Raw genomic sequence first — 13,506 nt, 5'->3', positions numbered from 1 at the left:
GAAAAAGGGAAAAAGATGAGGGTACTTTGGGAAGTTTCGATAAAGTAACGCGGAAGTGGAGGGTGTTTTGGGTATTTGAGCAGTGAAATAATGGTCTACGAAGAAAATGTTGGGTTAGTTTAACGTGTGAGCTTTTGTGTATAACACCGCCCATCAAAAACGTCAATCACGCATGTTGTAACGGGAGCAAGTAAACACACCATTTAATTATTTGTTTATAAGCTTAATTAAAAAAAAAACAAATCTGCTAATGGCACGCGTACACACGTATATTACGATCGCAGAATGTCTTTTTCAGTTTATAATCCGATAATGAAAACTTGAAACTAAACAAAATGTTAGACAAAACAGAGATTATCATCACTCAGTTTCTGTCAAACATCAAACTAAACAAGCACAAGGAAAAAAACTAAACAAACGTCAGACAGCGTGCTGCAAACAAGTTACAAGATCCATCCTCTCTGCACAAAACAAAATTAAGTGTATTATTAACTACAAAAAACCTCAAAGCTATTTACAAAACAGTTTCCACTCTGCATGTGGATGCTTGGTACTATAGGAAGAAATAATCGAGTAAACCGGTAAAACAGTTGATTTAGGCATATCTACCTTGGTGATGATCTCAGAGTCTTAGTTGAGCAGTCCACTTTTCACTCATGAAGGAGCTGGACATTGCATTTGTACGAGTAGTCGAACTCTTCAATCATCTCTAAGACACGAGCGGCAAATCCACGGTCGTACTTAAGCGGTGCACGAACAACTTCTTCAACATAGATATTCATCTCCTCCAAACAAGGAAAATAGTCCAAGAAGTGCTCAATCATGTTCAACTCTTTCATTATTCCCGTAAACCCTCTAATCACAAACATTTTCACCGGACATGATTTAAGCGAACGTCCTTTGTGCTTCTTGTAAATGCAGTCACAAGCATCCGCCGCATTCGTTTGTCACACTGTGCACCAGACCCTACATAATCAAATATTATATTGTTAAGTAATTAATTCAACACATGTTTCTTGAGAATTGAACTAGACACGGTATCAACCGCATCAATCCAGTCCATGCTAGTCATCTCTGCTTCCTCGAGGACAGGGAAACAAGCGAGAAACCTCTCCATCTTGACGTCGCAGTCCATGCTCATCATCTCCGAGGCGATGTGGAGACTCTTGAGCATCGGTAAGAGAGTCCCATCAGCTCCAACCCACCAACGAAGACCAAACTCGCTTGTTAGCTTCAGCTTCAGAAGCGTCTTACTCACAAACATCTCTCGAGGGAGATAATACTCAAAGTTGATGGACAGATCAAGCTCGGAGACACCACGGCGCAGCGCGTTGCATATCCAACCATCCACACGATCTGGATCAACACCGTCTTTGCACTTGAGAGAGAATCTCTTGATGGCACAATCGCCCTGGAGAGACAATACACGGTCCACAGAATCCATGAAGCCTTGAGGATGAAGAAAGGCAGAGTCATCAACGTCGAGTACGGGGACACGTGTAAACAGGTGACGCCATTTCTTGGAGAGAACAGAGGTCTAAGCAGCCTCCTTTGTGGTGAGGAACGATAGTATATGGGAACGAAGATCGTCAGGTAGAGCGCTCAAGAGATCCATTTTTTCACTGCAGTAACAAACAACAGGTTCCTAAGCCAAATAAATTTTACCAAACAGTTCAAAAACAACCCTAACAGCACCAAAGTAAGAAACCACCCAAAGCAAAGTTGATTCTGAAACACGACACTTGCCTTGGTACCATAGACTAAGACCAAGAAGAGATATCAAAAACCTTCGCAGCACTGGTGAGTGATGACACTTCGAATTAGGGCAACACTCTCAGTCCCTTTGAGATAGATATTCAAGATTGTAAAGACAAATGTTACCTGAGAGACCGTAGCAGAGGAAGGTTGAGATGAGATGTTTGGAAGAAGAAGAAGAAGAAAACGCTTTTCTTAGTTTAAGAGATATTTTCTGAAGACGAAGTCACATGTGGTCGTGTTGCCCAAATTGAATTACGAAAAGGAGGAGGAGAAGAAGGGACTTGAACCGAGCAAATACATCAGCACTGCTACTGATACACGTTACGATGGCAACCATTGCTTCAATTTTTTTTATTAACGGGAGCAAGTAAACACTATTTAATTATTTGTTTATAAGCTTAATTTAAAAAACGAAATTCTGCTAATGGCACGCGTACACAACGTACATATTACAATCACAGAATGTGTTTTACGTTTTATAATCCGATAATGAAAACTTGAACCGAGCAAATCAAACCACTAAACCTTCTTGGTCGAACCAAAATGTAGACAAAACAGAGTTTTAAAACATCATCACTCACTCAGTTTCTGTCAACATCAAAAAGGAAAAACTAAACAAACGTCACTGGAGACTAGACAGCGTGCTGCAAAACAAGATCCATCCTCTCTGCACAAAACAAAAATAAGTATATTATTAACTACAAAAAATGCTTGGTACTATAGGAAGAAATAATCGAGTAAACCGAGGAGCTAAACCGGTAAAACAGTTGATTTTGGGAAAAAATAAGGTACCAAAAAGGTAGGAATCAACACAAAGCAATTGAGTAAACTTTGTTAGGCATATCTACCTTGGTGATGATCTCAGAGTCTTAGTTGAGCAGTCCAATTTCACTCATGAAGGAGGTGGACATTGCATTTGTACGAGTAGTCGAACTCTTCAATCATCTCTAAGACACGAACGGCAAATTGACGGTCGTACTTAAGCGGCGTAGGAACATCTTCTTCGATATAGATATTCATCTCCTCCAAACAAGGAAAATAGTCCAAGAAATGCTCTATCATGTTAATCTCTTTCATCGTCCCCGTAAACCCTCTGATCACAAACATTTTCACCGGGCATGATTTAAGCGAACGTCCTTTGTGCTTCTTGTGAATGCAGTCACAAGCATCCCCGCATTGCTTTGTCACATGGTGCACCAGACCCTGCAGAAACAAAAAGGTTATATTGTTAAGTAATTTCAACACATGTTTTTTTTTTAATTTATTTATAAAAAATCTCACCTTAATGAGTAGAAACTCTAACTGTGGACAGTTCCTTAGGAGAGCTGGCATTGCTTGCCATCCTCTATCCTCGTCACTTGTGATGATTAACATCTTGAGGTTCTTGAACACAGGCATTGATTCACAGCATAGAGATAGCACCTGCAAACATGAGAGCAAGAAACATAACTAGACATTAAAAAAAATGTTAAATTTATTCAAATAAAAAAAAACTTTTTAGATCATGTGTGACTCTGTTTTATTTTTTATTTGAGTATAAAACTAACCTCGAGAGTATCAGGATGCAAGTGAAGCTCCCGAACATTCCGAACGCCGTTCATGAGCTTAACCACATTGCCAAACTGCCTTACAACATCACCTTCCGACAGATACTTACGCGGACCTCTCATCTTCCTGGTCTGATCATCGGTCACCGAGAGCGCGATTCGAGCCACATCTAGCTTGTTCAGGTTAACAAGCGGATAGTCCTCCGCAACCCAATCAGAGTAGGCCAAGAAACGCATGTTCGGAGCATCGAAAGAGATGCTCTTCGGGTTTAGAATGGTTTTCATCCCAGTCGCGTGGAGACTCAGCTTCTTGAGAGTTGAGCTAGACACCGTATCGACAGGATCCACCCAGTCCATGCTTATCATCTCCGCTTCCTCGAGGACAGGGAAACAAGCGAGGAACTTCTCCATCTTGATGTCACAGTCCATGCTCATCATCTCCGAGGCGATGTGGAGACGCTTAAGCATCGGTAAGAGAGTCCCATCAGCTCCAACCCACCAATGAAGACCAAACTCGCTCGTTAGCTTGAGCTTCACAAGCGTCTTACTCACAAACATCTCTCGGGGCAGAAGATAATCTTCGTCCTCAAGGTTAATGGACAGATCAAGCTCGGTGACACCGCGGCGCAGAGCATTGCGTATCCAACCGTTGACACGGTCCGGATCAACACCGTCTTCACACTTGAGAGAGAATCTCTCGATGGGAGCATCACCCTGGAGAGACAACACACGGTCCACAAATGTCATGAAGAACCGCGGATGAAGAAAGTCAGAGTCATCAACGTCGAGGACCGGGACACGTGTAAACAGATAACGCCATTTCTTGGAGAGAACAGAGGTCAGAACAGCCTCTTTTGTGGTGAGGAACGATAGTATATGAGAACGAACATCGTCTGGTAGAGCGCTCAAGAGATCCATTTTTTCACTGCAGTAACACACAAAAGGTTCCTAAGGAAAAATCAATTTTTACCCAAAACAGTTCAAAGACAACAACCATAGTTAACAACAACACCAAAGTAAGAAACCACACAGGGCAAGTTGATTCTGAAGACACTTACCTTTGGTAACAGAGAGTAAGAGGAAGACAAAACACTGAAAATGCAAAAACCTTTTGCAGCAGTATCGACACTTTGAATTAGGGCAACTTTCGGTCCTTTTGAAAAGGGAGAGAGTGAGGGCAGTTTCGGATGTTCTGTCGGTAAAAATGGTAATTTCTTTCCTTTTATTTTTTCTCAATACATATGGGTCGAACCGGATTATATATAGGGAAGGACAGAGATATTCCCGTTCCCAAACAGAAGACTATCTTCGCCTTTAATTGTTAAAAAACAGTTCAGAGAAAAAGAAGACTGTTTAACCGTTGCTCAGCCGCCGGGGAGATTAAGGTAATGTAAAAAAAAAACTCTCTAACTAAGTAACTAGTCGGATTGTAAACGTATTTTCGATTTAAAGTTGGTGGTGTCCTAGAATCGAACTCGAGCAATCCAAGTAGCTTTATCGTTTAACTTTTTTGCTCACTTTGTATTAATTGAGTATACTTTTTGTTCTTGAAGGGTGATGGATTTGATGTGGTTAACTGCCTTACTCCTTGGAGCTGCACTTGGATATTACGTCAGCACTCTACGACGCCGTATCTTCGTCCCCTCCTCCAAATCTGTGGCCGAGTCTAGTGGAAACAAGAAGACTAAGTCCAAGGAACCCCTAGAGATTGAGAAACTGACTGACTCCCGCAAAAGATTCAAAATGGTTTGTACCCTTGCTCTTTACCTATTTCTATATGTATAGACACTAGGCTGAATATGAATTTTCTTCTTTGGGCTTTGTATGTGTAGGTTTTGGTAGCGAGGAATGATCTTAAAATGGGTAAAGGCAAGATTGCAGCTCAATGCAGGTAGTTTTGTTTATCTCTTTTTAGTCTTTTCAACCACGCCAAGCCTTTACTAATTCCTTTTATTTTTGGTCTGCATTGTGTGTAGTCATGCAACTTTGGGTTTATACAAGAAACTCCTTCGACGAGCGCCAAAAGCCTTAAACAGGTTAAAAACTAGATGACATGTCATCATAGTCTACCTCAGATCCTTTGTTAAAGGTTTTCTCTTCCTACCAAAAAAAAAATTGACTTGCTGTTATTGCAGATGGGAGAATTCTGCACAGGCAAAAGTTGTTGTCAAAATCGAGAGTGAGGAAGAGATGCTAGCTTTGCGAGTAAGTTTACTTAAAGAATTCTGCTTGCCTCTTTTGCAAGATTGCAGATTGTTTAGTTTCTTGGACTCTGATTTAAGTTACAAATTTCAACTTTTAGAGGCCAACGGAAATAGAAGAAAATTTCCTAGCCTCTTATGCTGACTGTTTAGATGATTTCAACATTAGAGTCAGAGAGCCTTAACAATGTTGTTGATATTGACAGGAGAGAGCAAAGTCCCTTAAACTGCCAACCCATATCACCATCGATGCAGGAAAAACACAGATCGCTCCGGGTGAGTTTCCATAGTTGCTGTCATTAGAAATCAACCTACTCTCAAGTTTCTTATCCTACTTAACCATAGTCTGAAAGAAAATAAGAGTCTAATGTGTATTGTTCTCTTTTTCCAGATTCAAGGACAGTAATGGCTATTCTTGGTAAGTTATCTATGATCAGTCAATCTTCTTTAAAAATTTATAAAAGGAGAAAAAGTTATGTAGTAGTTAGTACGAAATGCACTAGCTTAATAGCTGCAGCCTCTTTTAACCACTCTGTGTTTGAACTGAATTGGATGGAATCTAAAATAAATTCAGTTTTCGGCTACTAATGAATTATTATTCACCATAAGATTATTTACTTGTGCAGGACCGGTGGATGTTGTTGATGATGTAACAGGTGGATTAAAGCTTATGTAACAACTCTTAGATTCAGTATTCAGACAATCTAGCACAAAGGAGAGAATGTTAGTGACAAAAAAAAATTTCTTCTTAACCATTTTTGGCAATTTTCAATTTAATTACTCGATTTTACATGAATTTGTACAATTACCTTACTTAGAAGATAGTCATATGATAATAATTGTTGTTTATCCCACCAAATATTATTAAGCTAATTAATTAGATTAGAGAATGTAATTTCACATTCATTCAAAAAAAAGAATTGGGTTAGAGAAAAAGAATTAATTAGGTTAACGTTAAAAATTTAGAACTCTCTTGAACATGTGTATAAGCCTACCTATAGGGATTACATCTGCACCATTAATTTCAATATAAACAAAATGTAATGTTCCATATTTGTAATGCTCAATTTTGTAATACTTTTTTTGTTGCTACAATGTTCTACTAGTGCAATTGGTTGATTCGGACTCACACAGCAAAAGCTAATAAATAGTATTTTGCCCTAAAATGATGTAGCTTTCTGTTCAAGCTATCAAAGTTTCATCAGAGAAGATATGAAACAGTACTTCACAAACTACTACACAAACACATTGAAATCAGAATATGCAAGAAGAAGATGATCAAACGAATCTTCTAGAAACAAAGAAACAATCTCAAAAAAAAAATCCAAATTATTAAACCTTTCTTCATCCCCAAGCATTATCAAACGCTGCAGAAGTAATCGCCTGAACGAACTCTTGGAAATCGATACAACCGTCACCGTCACGATCCGCTTCCCTGATCATCCCCGTCAACTCCTCCGCCGTCAAAGCGTGTCCTAACTTCGCCATCGAGTGCGCCAGCTCCGCCGCAGTTATGTAGCCGTTCCCGTCGCGGTCGAACATCTTGAAGATGGCTTTGAGCTGGTCCTCCGTGTAGGGACACCTGACGAGATCCGGCTCGACGAGGGCGACGAACTCGGAGAACTCGATGATGCCGTTGTTGTTCCGATCCGCTTTGTGGATGAGAGTGTCGAGCTGGTCTTGGCTCGGCTTCAGACCGAGAGATCTGAGGAGCGCGGCTAGCTCTAGCTCCGTCAGACTCCCGTCCTGGTTCTGGTCGAATGATCGGAATATCTCTCGGAGCTCTGATAACTGCTCGTCGCCTAGCTTCTTCCCTGGTGCCGGAAAAGGCTTGTTTCCGTCGTCGCTACGGCTCATTTTGAACTCGGTCAAGCTTTGGTTTCGATGAACAACATTGTGTTTCTTTCTCTCTCGGGGACTTTAGATTGATATGTGTCTCTTTTTTGATAAGTCAACGACAGGGCAGGTATGTGATTAATTAGATTGGTCTCAATTATGACCAAAGGGAATGATTTTAATTTATTTATTAAAAAGAAAATCAGATAATAAATTATTTCAGATGTAATAAGAAACAGAACCGGTCAACGCGTGTTCGGTGGAGAGAAAACGGTCGTGTCGTCGTGCTAAGCTGTATTTATCCGGAGAAGGCATTTTCCTCGAGAAGCCCGCCACGTAAAGCTTAGCAGGCGATGTAGAAAATACAGTTCGGCGGTTAAGTGCGCTCGACGGCAACGACGGATCTCGCATGATCGTAAATTTGGGCTCTCTTCCCCGTCTTTGATTTATGGAGGGAAAACATATGGTGGTTATATAGTAGTTGCGATCAGATGGGCTTCTGAGCTGTCGTTCAATGGGCTGAAATGAATATCGTATGGGCTGACGGAGCCCACTCACCAAATACTAATAGATAAGAAACATGGATTATACACATTTTGATTTAAATAATTTCATCTTAGCCAAAAAGATAAGAAAGACTATATTTCTCAAGAAATTAATCTATTTTTTTGTCAACCTCAAGAAATTAATCTAAAATCATGTATTATATCCCATAATATATATGAATTTTTAGCAATTTCTATTAAATTATATATATTTATATATCATCTAACAAAATCAAATATGTATATACAAACATTTATTATATCTTTCAAAAATAGAAAAAAAATATATTATAAGGACTTTCAACATACATAATCTAAGCATATCTAATATCACCATTCTCTTACATTAATGATCTATTGATTTGAAATGGCTATAAATCAAATATGTATGTCAAAACATCTATTATATCTTTTAAAAATGGAACAAAATATATTATAATTATCACCAAGTTCATGCATTAATGATCTATTGATTTGAATGGCTACAAAATCTGAGCACTATAAGTTTCATACCCTATAAATATCTTAAACACAACGAGAACAAGTTAGAATTATCTTCCATTATGGAGCATCAAGAGAGGTTTGAGAATATACCAAAATGGGAAGATATGGATAGAGACATGCTTGTCAATATTTTCAAGAAGCTACACGTAGTGGATGTCATCATGGGAGCATCACGAGTGTGCATCGCTTGGTTCCTTGCTGCTCACAACAAAACTATATGGAACACCATCAATCTCAACGATCTTGATTCGATTGTTTTAGATGATAACCCCTCTAAGCCACATCTGCAGGATATTAATAATGGAGAAAAACATCGATACCACCTTAGGGAGATCTTGAATGAAATCAACAAATTCAGCCGTGCAGCCACGTTTGAGTTTTTCTTCAATGCTAATACCAATGTAGTAGAAGAGGATCTAGCCATCATTTCCAACGGGTAAAACTATGTCCATTAAATATTCATTTTAACTAAACAATGGTAGCGTAGTAGTACATGTTCATTTGAGATACAATTGGTGAATACATCGGCTCAAAATTGCATTCCTGTTACAAAAAAAAAATGTGGTACTTTGCTATACAACATAAAATTAAAACCGACGCTGACTGCAAAAATTAATTAAGTTTGATCCAGATACATTGGTAAATTAAATAAATTATTTTTCTATCATTTTTGAATTCCACATGGAATGGAAAATATTAACGAGATAAATATAATCTAATAATTTTATTTTTATTTTGAAGGTTGCCAAACATCAGAAAACTTGCGTTACCAATACAGAAAACTCAAAATCTTAATTCATTCGCATCATCTTTTAGCAAATGGAAGAATCTCCAAACGTTGATCATTGCTAAATTTACAGAAGATGACGACCTGAACCATGAGTTTAAAGCCATTGCAGAAAACTGTAGAAATCTTACCACCATAAAATTCACTTGTACATTGGACATGGAATTGGCCACTATTATTAAGAAGCTTCCGAACCTCGAGAGACTGAGCTTCCGCTGCACTTCAGTCTTTATAAGAGCACTTATGTCGCTCATCCTCGGCCTTCAGAACCTCAAGAGTCTTAACATCTCACATTGCATATTCAGAAAACGATGCAACAACAACGGAACATTAAGAATGTTACCTGAGGATAAATCCTTAATGCAGATTATACTTGACACTCAAAAGCTTGAAACTTTTAAGTTGTGTTGTTCGGACTGCACAACCTGTCTTGATGTGTGGAATCATACGAGACTCCCTGACTATAGTACATCTGATTCTGCTTTTAGCAACTTTTGGGATAAACAGTGGAAAACTGATGAGTTTAAGGAGTTTGAGTTTTAGACATATCTTTCATCTAAAAATGTTTTGGAAAAAAAGTTTTATCCATTATTAATTTCAGTTCTTATAGACATTTTATTTTTGTATATCACCAATGTTTTTAATCTGTCAATTATAAACTACCCTATCAATGTAATATATATATAATATATATATATAATATATATATAGTATGATTCATGCTCAAGTTGAGTAGTACATACGAGAAGAGACTTCTCTCAAAGTATAATGCAAGAATTAACTCGACTATTTTCTCTTATTATATTACACAGTGACAAGAATGCGAGGAAAACAAGTTTGATACATAGATAGATACATAACACTTTGGCCATTATCCTTTTGTTGCTGCCTGCGCCTCCACAAAATCTTAACTCCTCATCTACATTACATCTGAGAGAACAAGCCGTTTGTTTGCACAAAGGTTCTAGAGAAAATGTGTTGATATTATAAACTCATCAATGAAGAAAGAATGGACTTACCTCTCTTGAGTAAAGATAATGGAGCTTGTGGTGATTTTATTTCCTGAGCGCATCTGATGTGAGAAGTCCCATCTGTTCAGTGAGATGGTTCATTTGCTGATTGTTGCTCAACACATTCCTCAGGTTGGGTTGTAACTCCAGCTGCTCCATTATCAACTCATTCTCCACCGACCCTGAGACTAGCTCATCTGAGTCCCCAATCCCTGAGCTCTCACCAAAGAACTGTTCCCACAAAGAATCTTGTACTCCTCCAGGAAGCAACTCATTATCGGTTTCTAACATCATTGAGCCATCCAAAACCGCCATTATTGGATCCAGACACTCTCCGTTATCAGTCTCGCATCCAACTACATCCGGACTTGGGCTCCCAGAACCTTGGTTTGGAACTAACAGATCAGCTTGAGGATAAGGCAAATTGGTCTCCTCAAGGACTTGGTTTGTTGCACAAGGGCTGTTGTGATGTGTCATTGCAGGATTAGATGAAACATCAGCGAATGCAACTCCAGACGGTCCGTTTGAGGAGCTTCCATTGTCTGAGAGGTTAGGATTAGGAACATCTCCCAAAAGAAAGCCACCGTGATTGTTGTTGTTACTCATATTGTGTATCTGTTGGAGCATACTGTTTGCTGATTCGTTCATCGATGACTGGTACCTCACAATCTGGCGGCTAAGACCATTAAGCCCGTTACTACCACTATTCTTCTGGTCCTCAACAGGTAGCCTTCTCTTCTTGTTGGTCTCGGAGATGTGTTGTTGGTTTCCCTCATTATTACTCTGTTGTGCAAACTGGTTTAAGAAGCCTGGACTCTGAACAGCCTTTGCTAGGAAAGACATCATCTGCTGCTGCCTCTGCTCCATCACATGAACTTTCTGCCCCACGTGCTGAAGATGATGTTCGGTGACTTGCTGCTGCTGTCTTAACCTCACGAGCTCTTGCATGAGGACGTTCTTGTCCCGCTGGAGTCTTTCCACTTCTTCTTCGAGTCCGAACTTCCCCACTTCCACGCAGGCACCAACGGAGGAGTGCTGAACTTGTGGCTGCTGTGGAGGCTGCACCTGAGTAGGCTTTCTCCGGATGATGCTCTTTAGCAATTGTTTTTGGCCTTTTAGAAATCCCTCGTTTGCAAATTCCCAACGGTCTGGATCAACTTTTCTGAAACCCTGAAAAAAAAGAATGGAACAGTCATTAACCACAAGAAGTTAATTGGATTCCACTAAAATAGGAAGCTAGCATAGAACAGAGTATAAAGATAAAGACCACTAAATAAATAATATGAAAAAAAAAATCTATCCACTGTGTCTAACTACAGTACCATAGCTCAAGGAAACTAATAGTTCTTAAGTATATCGGCATGTACCTGGACAGACAAATTTAAATGAATGGAAAGCTAACGTGAGATACAAATACTGTTTGGAACTTTAAGAGCAGAAATGGAACTGCTGATGCAACCAAATCTTCAGACACATAATGGGGAACATGTCCAAATAAGCCTGCAAAGTTCGTTGGAACCTTTTGGTAAGTAAGAGAACAAGAGGAAAGAAAGCTATGTAAAAGTATTTATCTTCATGGTTTTGTTTTGACCTAAGACAATTCGTTGGAAAATGGGATGAGAGATTATAATTCCAGCCTCATAGACAAAAGAAGCAAGCTCAGAGACTATTAGAAAACAAAATTAAATATATGTCTGCACTCCTAACAGTGTACCATGTACACAATAATACTGAAGGATATCTGCAGAACAAGGACAACCAACTAAAGGTGCATAATTAGCATCAAAAGCTCTTTAGGAACGTTGAATCAGCATTATTCTAAACACTCATAGGAGTTGACTTTTCAATTTATATTCTTCCATCTAAGAAGAAAGCTAATGCTTGTTCATATACACAAAAATAAAAAATCCAAACTTCAAATCAAAACAAGTGAGAAAATTAAGCACAGAAAGCAAAGAAAAAAAAATCTGGTCAACAATAAGATAAATTAAATTTAAAAAAAAAAAGACAAATGGATAGAAGAAGAAGCTTACATAAGTGTTGAGCTGTCTGACGAAGCTAGAGAAGTTGTTGTGTTTGAAGTACTTGGGCAGAAACTGTTTGGAGAACTCGGGCACGTTCCACACGACAAAGCTGTTGCTACCACTGCTCCAAGACACCACCTCATCAGTCGATGGATCGTCAACCATGTCGTAAGTCTTGCTCAGAAACGGCGGAATAGAGCTCATCACCACCGTCGTCGTCGTAGAAGAGTTCGCCGTAGGTACAGATTCGGGAATCGATCCCATTTCTTTCTCAGAACTTAAAAGTCAAATAAAAGATGTTATCTTCCTCTCCTTGTGTTATACACTTTACTTATTTTTATAAGCTTGCTTCACTTTTATTTATAAACTCAAATTTACTACTTTCTTATTCTAGAAAGCGGTGGAGTTTCTCAAGGAGTCGCGTTTTTTAATCCGTTGATTTGAATCTCTCTGTACCGTCGGATTTGCGTTTTTTTATTAAATGAATTACTTTTTAGATAAGAAATACACGTGGGCCACTGAGATAACGTACTTGGGCCTTTTTTATTCATTAACGTACCTGGTCTTTTTTCCCCTTCAAGAAGGTATCATCTGGCTGGACCTAAGCTTTTTCATATATGTGGCACTTTATACTCGCATTGAATTATTGGAATCTGGTAGCAGTTATATTCGTGTTTTGCTTCTGCTACTGCTACTGCTTACCAGTCACTGTGAAAAGGCCAATGCTACAAAAAATTTCATATATTTTTAGATATCTAATTACTACTCCTACAATTTAAGCAGAAAATGTCTGTATTGGACTAACTAAACTAAACTAACAGTGAATAAACAGAAAACAAGAAATGAGAATCATCATCTCATCATCCTGCATGACTTTATTTAGTCCAATTTATTACTTCCTCCTTTTTTTCAGAAGTGACTCTTTTACATTTTGATTTTGTTCCAAAATATTAGCTGTGGCCAGAAACTTTAGGTAAATAATAACCAAAGATGACATCATCTACCCTTTTATTATGATATGTCGTAATAATAATCATGAGTAAATTAAGTATAAAAAAAAAGTTAGCATATTAATTGTATCAGTTTCTTACATTTGTGTGAAGATTTGTAAAAAGTCAGTAAAAGAAAAACAAAGGGAGTATTTCTTCCCTTTTAATATACTTCATGTTTTAGATAAGAGGTTTTTGTTCCAAATTAAATACCATTTTCAATCTTCAATATAAAAATATTAATAATTTATATTTATATAACTAATAATATTCTAAAATCTATTTTATCATTGATCAAATTATAA

The 13,506-nt window shown here is 38.3% G+C and overlaps 5 protein-coding genes and 1 pseudogene across 5 annotated transcripts; 2 read left to right on the top strand and 4 right to left on the bottom strand.

The window, feature by feature from the left end:
* Positions 1-997: 997 nt before the first annotated feature.
* Positions 998-1,615, bottom strand: LOC130502029 (F-box/LRR-repeat protein At3g03030-like; annotated as a pseudogene).
* Positions 1,616-2,124: 509 nt separating this feature from the next.
* LOC130502027 (F-box/LRR-repeat protein At3g03030-like) lies at positions 2,125-4,507 on the bottom strand. Its single transcript, XM_056996844.1, has 5 exons — positions 4,364-4,507; positions 3,306-4,230; positions 3,040-3,180; positions 2,607-2,961; positions 2,125-2,425 (listed from the first exon to the last, which is right to left on the bottom strand). The coding sequence occupies exons 2-4, from the start codon at positions 4,221-4,223 to the stop codon at positions 2,647-2,649; spliced, it is 1,374 nt and encodes a 457-aa protein (XP_056852824.1). The 5' UTR covers positions 4,224-4,230; positions 4,364-4,507; the 3' UTR covers positions 2,125-2,425; positions 2,607-2,646.
* A 74-nt stretch (positions 4,508-4,581) lies between these two features.
* On the top strand, positions 4,582-6,365 carry LOC130502028 (uncharacterized). The gene is made up of 8 exons (XM_056996845.1): positions 4,582-4,690; positions 4,859-5,051; positions 5,138-5,196; positions 5,282-5,341; positions 5,441-5,510; positions 5,713-5,782; positions 5,898-5,924; positions 6,133-6,365. Exons 2-8 carry the CDS (start codon positions 4,863-4,865, stop codon positions 6,180-6,182), a joined length of 525 nt encoding a protein of 174 aa, XP_056852825.1. The 5' UTR covers positions 4,582-4,690; positions 4,859-4,862; the 3' UTR covers positions 6,183-6,365.
* Positions 6,366-6,655: 290 nt separating this feature from the next.
* LOC108809535 (probable calcium-binding protein CML18) lies at positions 6,656-7,709 on the bottom strand. Its single transcript, XM_018581675.2, has one exon. The coding sequence runs from the start codon at positions 7,361-7,363 to the stop codon at positions 6,851-6,853; it is 513 nt and encodes a 170-aa protein (XP_018437177.1). The 5' UTR covers positions 7,364-7,709; the 3' UTR covers positions 6,656-6,850.
* Positions 7,710-8,450: 741 nt separating this feature from the next.
* Positions 8,451-9,721, top strand: LOC130502026 (putative F-box protein At4g11580). Its single transcript, XM_056996843.1, has 2 exons — positions 8,451-8,827; positions 9,133-9,721. Exons 1-2 carry the CDS (start codon positions 8,451-8,453, stop codon positions 9,719-9,721), a joined length of 966 nt encoding a protein of 321 aa, XP_056852823.1.
* Positions 9,722-9,942: 221 nt separating this feature from the next.
* LOC108806855 (heat stress transcription factor A-1e) lies at positions 9,943-12,558 on the bottom strand. The gene is made up of 3 exons (XM_018579059.2): positions 12,222-12,558; positions 10,198-11,358; positions 9,943-10,108 (listed from the first exon to the last, which is right to left on the bottom strand). The coding sequence occupies exons 1-2, from the start codon at positions 12,474-12,476 to the stop codon at positions 10,234-10,236; spliced, it is 1,380 nt and encodes a 459-aa protein (XP_018434561.1). The 5' UTR covers positions 12,477-12,558; the 3' UTR covers positions 9,943-10,108; positions 10,198-10,233.
* Positions 12,559-13,506: the final 948 nt, after the last annotated feature.

The sequence above is a fragment of the Raphanus sativus genome, unplaced genomic scaffold (assembly GCF_000801105.2).
Source record: "Raphanus sativus cultivar WK10039 unplaced genomic scaffold, ASM80110v3 Scaffold0389, whole genome shotgun sequence".
Taxonomy (NCBI): domain Eukaryota; kingdom Viridiplantae; phylum Streptophyta; class Magnoliopsida; order Brassicales; family Brassicaceae; genus Raphanus; species Raphanus sativus.
Note: the sequence above shows the minus strand (reverse complement) of the source record. Positions and strands in the feature narration are given on the sequence as shown.